The 16,772-nt window shown below is 43.7% G+C and overlaps 1 protein-coding gene across 1 annotated transcript in view; it reads right to left on the reverse strand.

Annotated features, from left to right (window-relative positions):
• TMEFF1 (transmembrane protein with EGF like and two follistatin like domains 1) overlaps positions 1–9,791 on the reverse strand; it is a 112,051-nt gene extending 102,260 nt beyond the window's left edge. The window contains exon 1 of the mRNA XM_005517457.3: positions 9,545–9,791. Within this exon, the coding sequence (XP_005517514.2) occupies positions 9,545–9,791 (247 nt within the window). The remainder of the gene's footprint in view (positions 1–9,544) is intronic.
• Between the last annotated feature and the right edge of the window lie 6,981 nt (positions 9,792–16,772).

Genomic DNA, 16,772 nt, shown 5'->3' on the forward strand with positions numbered 1-16,772 from the left:
CCAGTAGAAAAGAGACATGTTACAACCTATTTCTTTCAGTTATCTGCAGTCACTGAAATGCATTGATCCCATTGTCCCTGGAGAGGAGACCCACAGGTAGATTTTCCACCCATGTCAAGTGGCCCCACAGCAGCACAGCCAGACCTTGCTGCGGCCCTTCCTCCCTAACAGAAGCAGCCCGTAGAGCATGCCATTTCCTATACAGCCTATCTAGCACTTAATCCTTATAATTATAAAAAAAAAACCAAAAAACAAAACAACAACAAAAAAAAAAACTCAACAAGAAACCCACCAAAAAAACCCAAACACCTTAAAAGTGGAAAATGAGCACAGAAGTCTCCTTTCCTTAGTCTTTTCTAGATAGAGACTCTTGCTTCACAAGAAAAAATCAGAGAAAAGTCATGAAGAGCTTTTGGTGGTAAGACTATTCTGATCTCTTGTAGCCTGAGTAACTGAAAGAGACTAGGGACACATTTTCAAGACTTTTAAAAAAAGATGTAATCATGGCATAAAGCTAGTATTGGTATCTTATAATCTTTCATTAAGTAATTCTGAATGCACTGTAGGGTGACTTTAAATGGAACAGAAATATCTATTACCATAATACAGAATACTAGTAAGTAACTCCTGTGACAGAAGGGCATACGAATTTGGGAAAGAACTGTGAAAGCAGTTCACTTTTTCAAATTAACTCTGATCTCCAGATTTTGATACTGAATTTTTGAGTCATTATGTTTGAATAATATAAGGGGCTTGGTATATAATGCACTGCTTTAGATTAGGGTTATCAAGTGTCTAATAAAGCAGGATGTTCATCTCTTTTGTCTTCTGGGTGAGAACCCTTTTATTATAGTGTAGTATCTTTTGTTTTAATGCTGCTCTGCAGTGGATTGCCAGCTCATTAATTTTTCTACTATAACACCCAAATCCCTTTGCTGATCAGTGTGCTGAATGATTGATTCCCTGCTCCCAGACTAATTTTTTACATTGGACTGCATTTACCATCTGGTAGATAAATCATCCAAAACACTCAAATTCGGAGCCTGGATCCAGTGATCCTCTTTGTTTGTTCAGTCAGCAGCATGAATATCACTTGCAAATGTGAGGTTGTGTTCTCTCACCTGGATAACTGTTCCATATTGCAGACACAGGTTTTAACAAAGAGCACTGAGACAATAAACCTCTTCTCATTAATAAAACAAAACAAATGAAAAAGTATCTGCTCTTTGTGCTTTCTAGCCAAAATTTTTGTTTCATCCCTACCATAGCCACTTGCTTCTCACATGAAAAAGGGTTTTTCTTACAGCACAGAACCAATTTTGCAAATTTCAAACACATTTAACTATTTTCACAAAGACATCCTTTTTAGGTGTAAATACCTGCACAAGTGAAGAAAAGGACATCCTTTGGAATTAAAACAGAGAAGAAATACAATGAAATAAATTGCCTTCCCAACCCATGTTTTATATGAGAAAACAATTCTATAACCTCAACAGGAGCCTGCCCGTTTTATTTTCACTTTTATAACCCTGAAATGATACTTCCATAAAATTATACTTCCAATCAAGACAGCAAGACAGAGCTCTGCCTCACAGAATTATCTCATCAAAATTCTGGGAGAGGTGAAGGATGAAGAAAAAGCTGTGGGAGAGAGACGGTGCTTCAGGAAAAGAACCATTCATCTGCCCACTGCACGGGGAGGGGACAGGGCACCCCTTTCTTTAGTCTAAGGATCTTTTGCTGCTCTTTGCTGCTCTGGAGAACCCATTTGGCACAACACACTGACCTCTGTCTCTCCCAGAGGGATCAGGCAGAGGCAGCACACAATCAGAGTCAATACTAATTAGCAAAATGTAAACATTTCATTAGATCAACGCTTCCCTGAATTTTTAACACAACAAACTGCTATCCAGCCACTATCTTTTTATCAAACTTTCTAGGGAAATATCTGTTGAAAGCACTATTTTAGCTACCTTCACCAACTAGCTAAAGACTTTATACCTTGTTCATGTGTTTTATGGACACCCTTAAGGATTAAAACTTGTATTTTCAAAGCACTTCTTTATTTTGAATGCCTAGACTTTTCTGGACACTTTCTGCACATGCACAAACACCTTTAACTGTCCCATCTCTTAAGCTTCTGTGTTGCTTTGGCTAAGAATTTTGTTCAGTTCAAAATCTTAGAGGAAATACAACCACTTCTGCAAATGATATTTGTCCAAACACTCATTCTTTGTAGTTATATGTGAAGAGTCTCTGAATAGAAAAGAAAGCAAGTAAATCTCTTGTGAGGTACAACAAGAGCCTCAATACACTTCAGGCTTAAGCAACAGGACACTTTGTCACCCACTGCTGAAATATGTGTGTTTACAGGAGGTTTTCTACTGCCATAGGCAAGCAGATGTGACAGCATGTTTTCACGGGGGGCTGTGTCCCTTCTTCCCTCACCGCCTGCAGTGCTCTCATCAGTAAATAACTAAGGCTGGTTAAAACACTTCCTAAAGAACCTTTTTTTTGTCAGCCACAGGTGAACAATGACATGTGTCAGACTCCTGAAGCTGGGTGGAAAAGTCTGGGAAACAGGGCTGAATCTGGGATAGAGAAATTGGAGCCCTCAAAGACAAGCATTTTGTGTTCCCCTTGAACACATTATCGTGATCAAGAGTAGATGAACCAGTTTGCACAGATCCAGCTCTCTGGCTTGCCTGACTGCCCCCATTCACCCCATCTGCTTCCACATGAATCCCATGAGACTTGTGTGAGGCACAGGAGATGCCCCAGGGCCTTTCCTTGAGGAACACGGCTGTTGCCTGCCAGCAAGCCAGGCAACTGGAATGAGACTGCCTACAGCTTTGCAGCCAGGCAGAGCCAGATTTCAGGAAGTTTTGGCCTCCAGACAAGACCTGAGAAGAACCATTTCATGTCCTGAACACCCTTTTGTCTGTTTGTTGACACTGTACCCGTTCTCTGCTTTGGCTGCTCTCCAGGGGATGGTCCATGCACATTACACAAAAGTACAGAGAGTTTTGCACCTGTTTAAGATACACAGGAGCACGCCGAGGTCTCAGCCTGGTAGAAAAAGGTGGAGAAGACCGAGCAACTACCAAGAATTGTCAGATCACTTCAGAAAAATTACTGAGAGTTTTGTCTTGTTCTAGATTTTCTTCCTTTATTTTTTACATGTTTTCCTGCTGGTCTTAATTAACAGTTTTTGAACCATGGATGAGGATCCTGCCAGCTTGAACATAGTTATATAATGTGGGTGTTTCAAGGCTGTAACTGCAACTAAGTTTATTTTTATAATATAAAATCAAAAGAGGTATTACAAGGGTTTAGTTTTCTAAACCAGATCCTTTAAACCCTGTTTCTGTAACACAAAATCTATTACCAGAAAAGTCCTGCCTTTTCAGTCCTTAGAAATTGTCTGCTATAATGAGAATTTAAATTATCCTAAAATAAATCCTGATTTGCTAGTCAAACACTGCCTCCTCAGAAACCACACTATGACCAGTGAGGCAGTTTTAGGGCAACTTAAAAGAAATTGAACACTGATATCAGTGTAACATTAAATTGCTCTCTTAAACAGAGGAATTCACATCAATAGATATGCAAATGAATGCAGAGCCTGATCTGTCTACCAGCTCCCCAGCCAGGTCTGGGGATGTAACCGGGTCAGCGAGAACTAAAGTCTTTCAGGTACTCTTGTAAGCAAAGACTTTCACTGGCATCTTGCTCCACAGAACACAGAAATTCCCTGGCAAGAATCTTGAAGAGAAAAAAAAGACCTGGAATTTTTTCTCCTTTAAAAAAACCCAATAAACATATGATCCATAAATCACGGATACCTAATGGCTCAACTAATGGCACCACTAGATACTGTCCTAATAATATAAGATTAAATAATTCTGCTTTCACATCCCCCTGAAGCCATCTGTGAACTAAATTAGAACCAAAGATACACTGTAGCTGTTCATCAAGACAAATAAACAGATTTCAGGTTCTCCAGGAAACTTTAATTTCATCAGATCACAGTTTTGACTGCTGAACTTACTCCTAATCACATTTTGTCTGTAACTTCTTATCCATTTGTAGAAGAAAAATATCATACAAAGAAGACCGAGAAATGGTTTCATAAAATAAAATTTATTATCAACTCATTTAGTGAAAAAAGCTCTTCTTTACACAGGAGTTCCACAAAATACAGCTCCACTCTTTCACACTCTCTCTTTTTATTCCTCTGTTTCTCCATATTTCTGAATTGTTAGAGTTTCAAGATGATCTAGGAATAAACTACAGCAATTAGAAGGGACTATTTCGTTTACAGCAGATCATTTAATTATAATTTTCTTATTATCTAAAGCTATTTTTGGGATAGAACAATTTTTTTAAGTAGTACTTCTACAAAGAATGTTCTTGGTCTTCAGTTCTACTGAGCATTACAGTCAGTTTAGAAAAAGACAGGCTTCCACCTCAATAATACCAACATGTCCCTTAACTCCACTCTTGTTCCACAGAGCCTGTAAGGACTTAGTGAGGAGGACACGCAGGAGCCTCGAGTCAGAAGAATAGACCCTTTTCCAACATTCCTGATGTTCAGCATTCTTCCTTCCACAAATGCTACAGCTACTGTTATCCTGGGAACTATTGCCACTGTCTGGACCCTGGCCAAAGTCTGACCGCAGGCTGGAAAAGTCACAAGTGCTTTCAGATGATGGATCAATGGTGGAATGTAATGATCTCTTTAGAGGAAAAGGGTACAGACTCCTGTCAATATCAGTGGGATTCTCTGCATTTGTACCTCTCTACTCAAAGTCCTTGGCCACAGCTTCCTTTTTTCCAAGTCCAAGTAAATATTAACTCTCTCCTTTATCCAGTCTACTGTCAACCCTAGAAGAAAACTGACAAGATATAAAATATTTATTCTTACATCAACAGGAAGAAAAGGACCAGACTCTTTGTTTTCCCCTTAATAGGAATTACCAGAGAGATCTTGGTACAGAGTGTTTCCTAAGCAGTATTTTCCACAACAAACACAGGTTCTTTTTTCCTCTTTTCAAAAAACCAATAAGAAAATTGGATTCAATCCAATCCCCTCAGTCAAGCCTCAATTGCTCCATCACACTACCAGTTCCCACTAGTGACGATGATGGAGTGACACCTGTTACAAGATGATTTTCTGCTATTCTGACACTTTCAATTCTACTTTAATTACCATTTGGCTCTTTAATCAGCAAAAGAATCTGTACTGCAAGGACATTTCATGTCTAGGCAATTACACTAAAGGGAAACAAATATATGCATGCTCGCGTCCGAGTTTTAATTTCTCTTTTTAATAATTGTTTTTACTTTTTGCTTATAGTTGATTTATATTCATGTCTTATGATAGTTTCTCAAAGTGACATGTCACCTGACTGAGTTTAGATCATTTACTTCAGAAGTTCAATCGGCACAAACACACATCACATTTTATTTGGCTTGACTGTTATAATTCATTTACAGGAACATAACTCATAGTATCTTAGATAAAATAACCAATTATTCTAGTCCCGTCTACCATTTCAGATCAAGTGTAACTATGCAAACACAAAACAACATGTAATTCTTAAAATACAGTGATTTACCTGAACCTGTATGCCTCTTACATCACTTGCTCTTAATGTTCTCACCAACATGGCTGCATATCTTTAGCACAAATTAGTTTTGCTCTGTGTAACTTAGAATGATATACCAAACAAAACCCCTCATCCACTTAATTTGAGCAAAAAGCACAAAGGGTATGTCTGTTCTAGCTGATAAGCACAGATGAAAGCCAGTCTTGAGGCCACATCTCATTCTGGTTCACAGAGCCCCCACTGAGCCCAGGCAGAAGCCACGGCTGAGCTCCAGAGACCAGCAGTGCCTGAGGTTTATACCCTCCAAAATCCACGGTCACATCTGTCACGTGGACTGGGCCAAGGGAGCTACATGCTTGTGTTCACTCTCCCTTGTTACAGCGGGGACAGCCTGGATCCAAGCTTCAGGCAACACAATAGTTTGGAGTGAGGAATAGTGCACATAAAACTCACTTTGGCCAACTCACTAATTCTCTTCAGGCTTTACCTTAAGTGTAGACATACCAGATATGAGTAGCTTTATACCCCATTTTAACCTAAGGAAAAACAGCTACAACAGCAATGGGTGTCTAGCAATAGTAAGCCTGGGGGATTCCTGCTACAGGGTCTGGAGGACAGACACAAAGGCATCTAAGAAAGTAATGAAAACAAATGCGCTATATTTGCACTTAAACAGGATCTCATCTTGCTCATTCAATCCTCAATAAACTATCTTGAAACAACTTTATCTTTAACCTTTTCACTCAGAGAGATCTTCAGAAAATCAGGGGCAGCGCACTAGCAAGACTGCTTTTTCACATAAGGGAACAGCACCTGGAAAGGCTTACAACACAAGCATATACCTGTTAATTAAAATCCCAGGTGTACACATCCACACCAGAGCTCTCAGAAATATCTCACACTGAGTCTGTGTACCTTCCACCTAAATCTGCAGCATTTGGTCAGTTATGATCCAAGTACAACCCCTGTGGCTCCACAGGTGACCAGAGCATATCTCACACCTGAGTTCCAACCAGACTAAAACCGAAGCTGACGATGCCCAGTTTGTGTCTCCAGAGAGCACCATCAGATTAGGAGCTCAGGAAGGAGCTATGTGTTGTACTTACCTCCACACACAGGATGCTCAATAACCCCCTGTAGTTCACAGACACCTCACTAAGGACACAGCTACCCCAGAGCCTGAGCACAGCATCACACCACCAGCACACAGACAGTCAGGGACTACTGGCAATATTACTAAAGAAGACTACAGGTAGTGCAGGGAATAATATAACATGTCTAAAACACTAGCCTAGGGGACTCTCTTCTCCAAAAAGAAATAGCTTTTGTTGTTGTTGTTGTTGTTTGTTTTTAATTCTGGGTAAAACAAGATTATTTTATTTCATTAGCTTAGCAAAGTATGGATTGACAGATGAACAAACTTGCGCAAATCCACATTGTCAATTAACTCCAGATACGTCTTAATTCTCTGTTTCCTGCTCTAATCACTTTATCAAATGTTCTTCCCTTGGCCAGGGATGATGCAATTATAATTTAACAAAGGGCCAAGCTGCAATGCATGTGCCAAAGGAGTAGAATCAAGGCTGGAAAAGCCATCTTAATGTTCATGTTGTCTGCCTGTGTCCTCCACCTTGCAACCTTCTTTTGTTACAGCAAACACTTTCTTTAGCAGCATATTCTGCAGCAATAAAGGAGAGGACTTCAGCATTTCTGAAAAGAAATAACAAATAAAGGTAGATATATAATCTAACAATGATAAAATGTTACCAGCCCCGGAACCATCTCAAGAAGTGCAAAAAACCTGTTAAGGCAGCAGGTCAGAACAACACACTTATTAAACTTGCAAACCAGCAGAAGAAAGAAGAAACATTTTGCTTCTTTGAATATGGAAAGCAATTTAGAGTCTACTCATTTGAAGTAGTAGTAACATTCTCAAGTTTAACTTTCAGTATACACAGCAATGTACGTGGTAGCAGTCCACCGAGAAGGGTGCTAATGCCAACATCTGGCCCCATGCGTAAATACAGGAAACTCATCTTTTTCAGGGAGTAGCTCCCTCAGTAAAAGTTAATGAAGCTGTGCAAAGGTAAGTGAGGGGAAAATCTGACCCAGATATTGTGTGTTGATGTCAGTTCTTTCAAAATAAAGTTGAGTGCCGAAACCCTGCCATTTTGCATGAAACAGTTAACACACTGACTGCAGAATCCGACTACTGCATTTAAAACAATTTTTTCCTTCCATATTTTTGTAATTACCCGGAAAAGAGTGGCTGCCACAAGTATGTATACAGCACCTACATTTGCTCGTGCCTATTTTTAGCAGAACCAAACCATGCTGAATGCCTTCAATATAGCATAAGGTTTCCTAATTCCAGGCTGGAAAGCCCTGTTTCTGTGACGGTTTCTAAATAATGATATCCCTGTGCTCCACATCATCTTAGAAACTTCCTCATTTCATACATTTCAGCAGCCTTCCATATTTAATCTCACTGATTTATGTTCATGCCATGGTTTAATGACCCACATGTCTCTGATGGGTAAGCCGCTAACGCCAGTGACACATTAACCTATTAACCTCTCTTTAAAAATAACCATCATATTCGTACAAATAGAATGAAAAGTCAGGCAGCAGCAGCAGCAAAACAGTAGCATTGTGGTATCACACACTAACACAGCGTATATCTAAACTGGGCAAAATGAAGAGGAGCATTTCAAGAATGTGTAGCAGACTTATTATATTGCAAGACCATTTTGCCACAGTTTGCTGGTCTGCGAATTTGATAGCCTGCTTTAGCAGCATTATCCGTATTGTAAAATGTAATTGGGAGGAAGATCACTCTTCCGTTCACTCATTTCTTGAAACCTCTGCTACAGTTTGGGGACCTAACCCTGGAAGGTACCGACAGTTCCTTCCAACGCGTAAATTGCCTTCCAATCACTCTGAAGACAATGGGAACGGGGGGTGGGGGGTGGGGGTTTGCGCACAGGGCGAGAAACCTTCATCACCTTGGAGAAGGCACTTTGCACAGCTCTCGCTGGCTATTCGTGCAGTGGAATAAACCTATCATTTTAAAAGGCATAAGGAGGCATGCACAGCCATTTTTCAGAGAAAAAAAAAATCCCTTTTTTAAATAGTAGTTTTAGAAGACAGGCAAATCTTTCTCAAACCGTGTAAACTTTATATTGTATGTATTTACTTTGTTCTACTTCATAACTATCATATCCCTCAAAATCTAACAAAACGCGCTGCTGTCATGCCAAACCACATTGCAATCTTATAATACCAGCATGTAATTATGTATATTATACATAAATCATGCAACCAAAGCAGGGAAGAACCCAAAAAAAGCTTATTCTGAGCACATCACGGGGTATTTTGCTGCCTTCACCTCGTCCAGAGTGGATCTATACAACAGCCGGCAGACGGACGGGCGGAGAGGTTACCCCGGGTCTGGGCTGCTCACATCTAGAGTGAGACGCAAGAAACAGCCCGTGTGAGCCATCAGGGGCTGCTCTCACGGCTCGCACCCTCTGCTAGCGGCAGGACGGGCACGGGGCGGGGGAGGACGGCGGAGGAGGGGGCGGGATGCGGGCAGCCCCCGGGACGGCCGGCGCGCACCTGCCGGCACCGCGGCGGGAGGCAGCGGGGAGCAACAAAAGCCGAGAGGCGGCGGCAGAGCCCTTCCCTTCAGCGGGAAGACCTCGGAGAGGGGGCTCCCCGCGCCCCGGAGAGGGGCATCTCCCCGCCGGCCGGAGAGCCGGCTCTCCGCACCCGGGGCCGGGGCGGGCGCCGCTCCTTTGTTTTCCCCCGCCCGCGGCGGCACGCCCGGCCGGGCCGGGCGGAGCAGGGGGGCCGCGCTCAGCCCTCCCTCCACGTGCACGCGTGGGCTGCCCGCAGGGGTGGGCGCGGGGCGGGAGCCGGCGGGGCATTACCTGAGCAGTTGATGCCTTTCCCCTTGCCGCCGCCCTGGCACTCTGAGCCGGGCAAGGGATGAGAGGCGCGGCCGGCGGGCAGCGCGGAGAGGGCGAGCACCAGGAGGGCCGAGGTGTAGCAGAGCGCCAGCGGGGGTCCCGCCCGCAGGAGCGGGCGGGCGGCGACCGGGCTCTCTCCCAGCATGGCGAGGGGCGGCCGAGGAGCAGCGCCGGCGGCAGCGGGATGGCGGCGGCAGGCCCGCAGCATCAACCGGAGCCCGCGGCGCCGCCCGGGCGGGACCCTCCTTTCTCCGCCGCGCCGGAGCGCACCTTCAGCATCCCCGCCGCAGCGGCCGCACGGACCCGCTGCTGCCGCCGCCGCCGCCCGGGCGCGGGCAGGGCTGTGCCCGCCGGGGCCGCGCTCCGTCCGCGCCCGTCCGCCCGCGGTGCCGCCTCGCCCCGGCCGCGCTCCTTTGTGCGCGGCGCCCGGCAGCGCCGCCGCTCCGCCTGCAACAAAGGGAGCGGAGCCGAGAGGCTGCTGCTGCCGCCGCCGCCGCCGCGGAGGGGGAGGAGGAGGAGGAGGGAGAGAGAGAGAGAGAGAGAGAGAGAGAGAGAGAGAGAAGGGGGAGGAAGCACACGTGATGGCAGCCCCCTCCCCCGGGACCGGAGGGGAGGTGAGGGGCTTCTCCTCGCTCGGCGGGCAGGGCGAGCGGCGGCGGCAGCGCCCGCCCTCTCGGCGGGGCCGCCCCCGCGGGGAGAGGGTGAGGGTCCCGGGGCGGCTGCGGGCACAGGCGACAGGCGTGCGGGGATGGCACCCCTGGGTGAATGGAGCAGAGAGCGTTCCCAGGGGCGTCGAGGAAGGAGGACCGCTGGCACAGCGTTTGTCACTGTCCGGGATGGTTTTTGATTATTCACTAATAAGCCGGCGTGAGTGGGCTTGGGAAAGAAAGCAGAGACAGACCATCTCTTCTATTAATTGTAAGGGTCGTGTTTAATTTTTACTGAACGGAAGCCCGGCATTTATAGCGGGAGCATTTGTACCGGTCTACGTAAATTAATATGTTTAGGGTGAAGGCAGTGAGTTTTGTAAAAGAGTGCTTTTACTATCTACATGTTTTCCAGTCCTTTAGATGGAGACACTTCAGAGGTCAGAAGCACTGGACACGTAGAAGGTACCAGGCACATATCTTGAGTGCAGATGCTCAGCATGTTTCTGTGTGGCTGAAAGCTGTAGATTGACAGCCCAGTGACTGTTTTTCTCATAGTGAAAACACAAGACGATGCTTTACATTCAATGAGATTTTTTTCCTGTCTCAGTTGTTCACGTTTCATGAGTGTTTTTTAATCCACTGTGCAAACCATTTGTTTTTCAGGAGCAAAACATGCCTCTTTCCTTGATCTCTCTGCCACTACACACTGCTGATGGGCTGCAAGGTGTAGAACTTGTGTGAGGAGATCTGGCTTGCATGAAGGTATAGCTCTTGTGTGAGGAGACCTTTGAGTAATTTGATTTATTGGCCATAAATCCAGGATTAAGCTTTGGGGAGGCACTGTGATTGTTTAAATAGCAATGAAGACAAAGTCCTGTATTACTAAGACTGAGAGAGCAATTTCTTTTTGACATAGGGGTTCAGCACTGACTGCATCTGCCAAGAAAATGTTCTTCTGTGATTACTTGGTGATGCTAGATGTGCGAAGAGTTCTGCTTCTCCATAAGGTGGGGCACAGTAGCTCAAATGGAACTGGTTCTGATGAAGCTGGGCTGCTGAAGTACACTGGCCAAGATGCTCAAAGCTCTCTAGGTTTGCATACTGCTGTCTGGTTTGTTAAGCAGACAAACCTTTGGGATCTCTGGGTCATGGCACTGGCACAGATGTTTTGAAGGTAGTATTTTCCTGTTGTAGGAGCAAATGCTCTGTATAACTCCTTCCATAAACACATCTAGATCCATCTTACAATAAATATGCTGTTTTCCTGTACCTCTTGCTGAAGGGCTGGACCAGAACAGCCCTCATCTCAAATATGTCCAAGACCAGTTCATACTCATTTGTCCTTGTGCCATCCAGTGTTCCAGCCAGTCATTTCTCTTTCCCTTGCATCTAAATCTGTAATACATTTATAGGCAGCAGTCATAGCCACTCTTTGCTGGTCTAACCTATCAGTACATTTTATTAGTCTCCTGTAAGACAGAGCCTCTGTAACTCAGATTTTAGTGCACTAGATAAAGTTTGGATTCAGCTCTCTTCAGCATAGCTGCAGTTTGTAATAGCTTTTCACAAACTGTTGCCAGTCTCTGCAATGGAGGTAGTCTCTCCTCATTTCTTCCAAAATTACCTTTTCTAATACAACCAGTCTGCTTTTTATATGACTGAATCTCACTGATGGGTCATGTCATGCTGTGAGTGACAAATACAGGCTACTCCTTGTATTTGTCTTTACAGCCCATAATAATAATATTTTATAAGTCTAAGTGCATGACTGTATCTTTTCCATTGTTGCATTTCATTCCATTTATTTTATTCCAATTCTCAAGATTATGTAATCATCTTTTTGGTATATTCTGAACCTCCTTTCTATTAATTACCATCTAGTTCCAACCTTCCTGCCTTGGGCAGGGACACCTTCCACTAGACCTGGTGGCTCAAAGACCCATCCAGCTTGGCCTTGAACACTTCCAGGGATGGGACATCCATGTGCTTTTGCAGTTTAAAGTTGCTGCCCCTTGTCCTATCCATATAAACCCTTGTAACAAGACCCTCTTCATCTTTCTTTAAGCCCCCTTCAGATCCTGGAAGGCTGCTATAAGGTCTTCCTTCTCTTCTCCAGGCTGAGCAACTCTAACTCTCTCAGCCCATCATCATAGAAGAGGTGCTGCAACCCTCTGATCATCTCTGTGTCTCTTTTCTGTGCTTGCTCCAACAAGGTGACGTCCTTCTTATCCTGGAGACCCCAGAGCTGGCCACAGTATTCCAGGTGGGATCTCAGAGGAATGGAGTAGAGAAGGAGCATCACCTCCCTCGATCTGCTGGCCACACTGATTTTGATGCAGCCCAGAACATGTTTGGCTTTCTGGGCTGCAAGTGTACATTGCTGGCTCAGGCTGAGCTTCTCATCAACCAACACCCCCAAATCCTCCTCCCCAGGGCTGTTCTCAATCCATTCTCTTCCTGAATTTGTGCTTGGGATTGCCCCAGTCCAGGTGCTTTGCCTCATTGAGCTTCATGAGGTTCACACAGGTCCACCTCTGAAGCCTGTCCAGGTCAGTGTGAATGGAATGCCTTCCCCGCAGTGTGTCATGCTCACCACAAAGCTTGGTGCCATCGGCAAGGGTGCTCTCAATCCCCTGTCCTTGTCACCAACCAAGATGCTAAACAGCACCAGTCCCAACACCAACCCCTGAAAACATCACTCGTCACTGGACTCCAACTGGACATCGAGCCAGTGCCTGCAACCCTTTGGATGTGACAACCCAGACAATTTCTTATCCCCTGAGGGGTCCATCCATCAGAATATGTCTCTCCAATGTAGTGACAAGGATGTTGTGCAGGACAGTGTCAAATGCTTTGCGTAAGTCCAGATAGGTGATGCCAGTTGCTATTCCCTTATCCACCACTGCTCCATTGTGGAAGGACACCAAATTTGTCAGACATGATTTGCCCTTAGAATGAAAGCTTTTAACAAGTCCAGATAGATTGTAAGTAAACCTTATGGGATTTGGTTTTGGCTTTTTGTTGTTGTTGTAATTTTTTGACTCCTGGGATGAATGACATGCCATTTTTTATCTAGAAAAGCCACATCTGAGCAGTGCTATCTGTCTGGAAGCATCTCTAGCTAGTTTAAAGTGAGTGATACAGTCATGCTCGATTGGCAAATTCACACTACACCAGCTGGGTATTCATTTCTATTCTGTTCTCTGATACATGTATTAAAAGAAAAATCTAAACACTTTCCTGCCAGCTTTAAAAGAAAAATAATTCAGAAAGAATTTGAACAAGCTGCTTCTGCGGTGCAAATTGTTGCAGACAGAGGGAATGCCACACCAACAAAATGACACATCTTGTGTGTCTTTGGGATCGCACTAAACTCTGCCACATTTGGTAACTTCCATCTTTGGCAAGTAAATGTAACTTTATTGCAATTACCCAACAAATTCACTTTTGCTAACCTCCAACTGCTCTTCTGTGAAAGTAGGAAGCTATATAGATTGTTCAAAATTGTCATCTCTGGTGAGCTCTTGAATACCACCAGCAGTTTTTAAGTCCCCTGCTGAAGGATGCACAATCTCTGCCCTCCTCCACCCTGTTTTTTTCTCCAGTAGTTGTAGAAATGAAGATGTACAACCAAAGGGAAGCAGGGAATATGAACAAACAGGGAGAAGCTGCCAGAGCAGAGAGAGTGATTTCATTTGCTAGAGATCTGGATACAATACAGATACACTTAATTGTGAAAGCACTGTTTCATTTTGTCTTGGAGAGCAGAGATCTATAATTTAGTGAAACCATCAAAGCATTGTTTGGAGCCTCCTGCAGCCTTGTGCATCAGACAGAATCCTGCTCTTGCCAGGTATTTTGCCAGAGAATTGTACTTATTAGCCTCAACTTTCCTTCTTACCCAAAAAACCCCTTCCCAACTCCTGTACTTGTAAAGAAAACATAAAAAATATTAAGGGTATTAACTGGAACAGTGTTCATAGAATCAAAGAAATACAAAAATGTCGAGGCTGGAAGTGGCTTCTAGAAGTCATCTTGTCCAACTCACCATGTGCAAGCAGAGCCACCCTGAACCAATTGCTCAGAATTGTGTCCAAAGTTATTTTTAATATTTCCAAGGATGGACACTCCAAAAACTCCTTAGGCAACCCATGCCAGTGCTTGGTCACCCTCACAGTGAAAATGTGTTTCCTGATGTTCAGAGAGAATCTCTTGTGTTTCATTTGGTGCCCATTGCCTCTGCTTTTAAATCAGAGATGTTGTCTAATGAAATCTAGAATCAGCCTTGACAAAAGACTCAGGAGTTCTCTCATACAATCTATTTTACTTTTTTTACTTGATCAGAAGTACTCAGTTTATCCCATAGTTGAACTTGTTTATCTGTCTCTGTTAGGGGGTTTGTGCTGAAAATCTCAAATGACACCTACCTAAATCTGCCACCTTCAGTATTTGCAAGGTGCATAATACGAATAAGTCTCTTCAGTATATAGTCCCAGTGTATTCTGATAAAATAAAATGCTTGAAAAGCCAGGAAAGAACCACGTGTCACTGGCTGTGTAATTTATTTTCATGTACATCTCATTAGCTATTCAACTTTGCATTTAATTAATTAATTTTTTTTCAGCACCACAGAATTTCTTCTGTGTTACTCCTGAGTTCTTCGACAATCAGGTGCATGGCCCAGGATTTACAGTGATGTCAGGTTTGGGAGTCTATCCAGCACACCCTTCACAGGCTGTTCTTGCCACACTTACCATGCAAACATAACTGTGGAGAGGTTCTCTTGCCTGGAAGGCTCTTGGCTGAGCAGGAGTATTTAGCATAGTACTCTTGCTCCTTTCCATCTAGGATTAAATATGTGGCACCAGTCTCAGATCAATACTTGCCCTCTGTCAAAGTTTCACATGTCTAAATTTTGGTCCAGGTGCTTGATCAAGTGATTCAATTATCTAACCCCACTCAAAGCTAAGGGAAAAAAAAAGCCAGTTTAGGCCAAACTGAATTTGCTGTCACAGTAATGAGGACAGAGTGAGGGGAGGGCAAGAGCTCAGTATGGCTCAGGTGGGCTTGACGCTGCTGCTCCCAAGGGCTGGGAGAGAGAAGGCTGATTACTACTTGTGCCCTTTCCCTTGCATGTAACTTCATCAAGGCTCTGGGGCAGGCAACACAGGCAGTGGTGCAGTGGCCTTTTTACTGCCCTCCCAGCATCCTGCTGCCCTGCTCAGCTCTGTCCTTTTCCAGTGCATAAAGCTGCCTCAATGTCTCACCAATTTTTGGTGGTTATTTGGTTTGGCTGGTTATTATTGGGAAGCTGAGAACTCTTTCCCTCGTACAATGCCACTCTGTTTTACATTTTCCACCCCACTCCTATAGTTCTTCTCTATTCCCCTCCTTTAATTTTAATCTTTAATTTTTCAGTATTTCCCTAGGTTTTATGCTTTTCCCCTTTCCATTCACCATGGTGCCAGATCTTTTTCTCTTCTTGCAGTTGTTTTGCCTCTTCTTTCCCAGGATATCTTTATTCAGTAAAAAGGCATGACTAAAAGTCCATTTGGGTCAATAAAGATGAGTTTTAAGAATCAAGCTGAATATATATTTCTTCTCATTGAATTTCCTGTCACAATGTCCCCATGAGTCAAGAAATATTACTGAGCCCACTTTGCTGCTGGGAAAACCAGGACAGTGAGAGATTTCTTTTTCTAGCAGCAACCACAGGACACAGGATTCTGCAGCCATTGCAAAACAAAATCCTTACTTTTCAAAACCCAGTTTCAAACACATGCTTCTCCAGCACACTTGAGTTCCTCCAAACTCTAACACCTTCTGTTGACATTTATTCAGAGTGGTGGCAGGAACAGTAGGGGAAGCTTCAAATCGTTCTCAAGATTGGCACAAATTTGTTTGCCCATATCACTTGTTCTCAGTCATCTATTCCAAACAATTTTTCTTCTTGTTGGGTTTATACAATAAAATATGAGCTGTCACTTAGCACCTTCACATCTTTTAATCTTTCCTAATGAATCAATTCTTTAGTACATTAATCAGTTTGTTACCCTTTTCTCAGTTTCTTCTAATCTGTTGGCATCTTTCTTCTTCAAATACTTCCAGACTAACTGCTGATCAGTAAAAGTGATTTCCAGATGCTGATAAATGCTTTTGCCACTCATTGATCAGGCTGTTTTGGTTCTTTGTTAGTGAATTGTATTTAAACTCAGCTAATTCCCAGCACAGTAACCTGTGTGTGCCAGGGCGTACCAGGAAGGTCATGCCTGATTCAATTCTGCAGGTTTTCCACTGTGTTCATAAAATCATGACAATTTTTCAATCCTGCTTCTAGCTTTTGGCATCTTCAAAGACAAAAATATAAAATATTTCATTGAACTTGTTCTCCATTGCCCTGACAGCTCTCTATTCTGCATCAGATGGGTATTCAGTTCGCTTTAAGTTTAATCTTCAGTTAATGAGTACTAGGGCTCTTGCCAATTATACCCCTTGCTTTGAGAATACCCTTCACATTGTTATCTGCAATTCTTAATCAA

Source organism: Pseudopodoces humilis, chromosome 1, assembly GCF_049639895.1.
Source record: "Pseudopodoces humilis isolate 2021_Gansu_Grassland_sample_001 chromosome 1, ASM4963989v1, whole genome shotgun sequence".
Classification (NCBI taxonomy): domain Eukaryota; kingdom Metazoa; phylum Chordata; class Aves; order Passeriformes; family Paridae; genus Pseudopodoces; species Pseudopodoces humilis.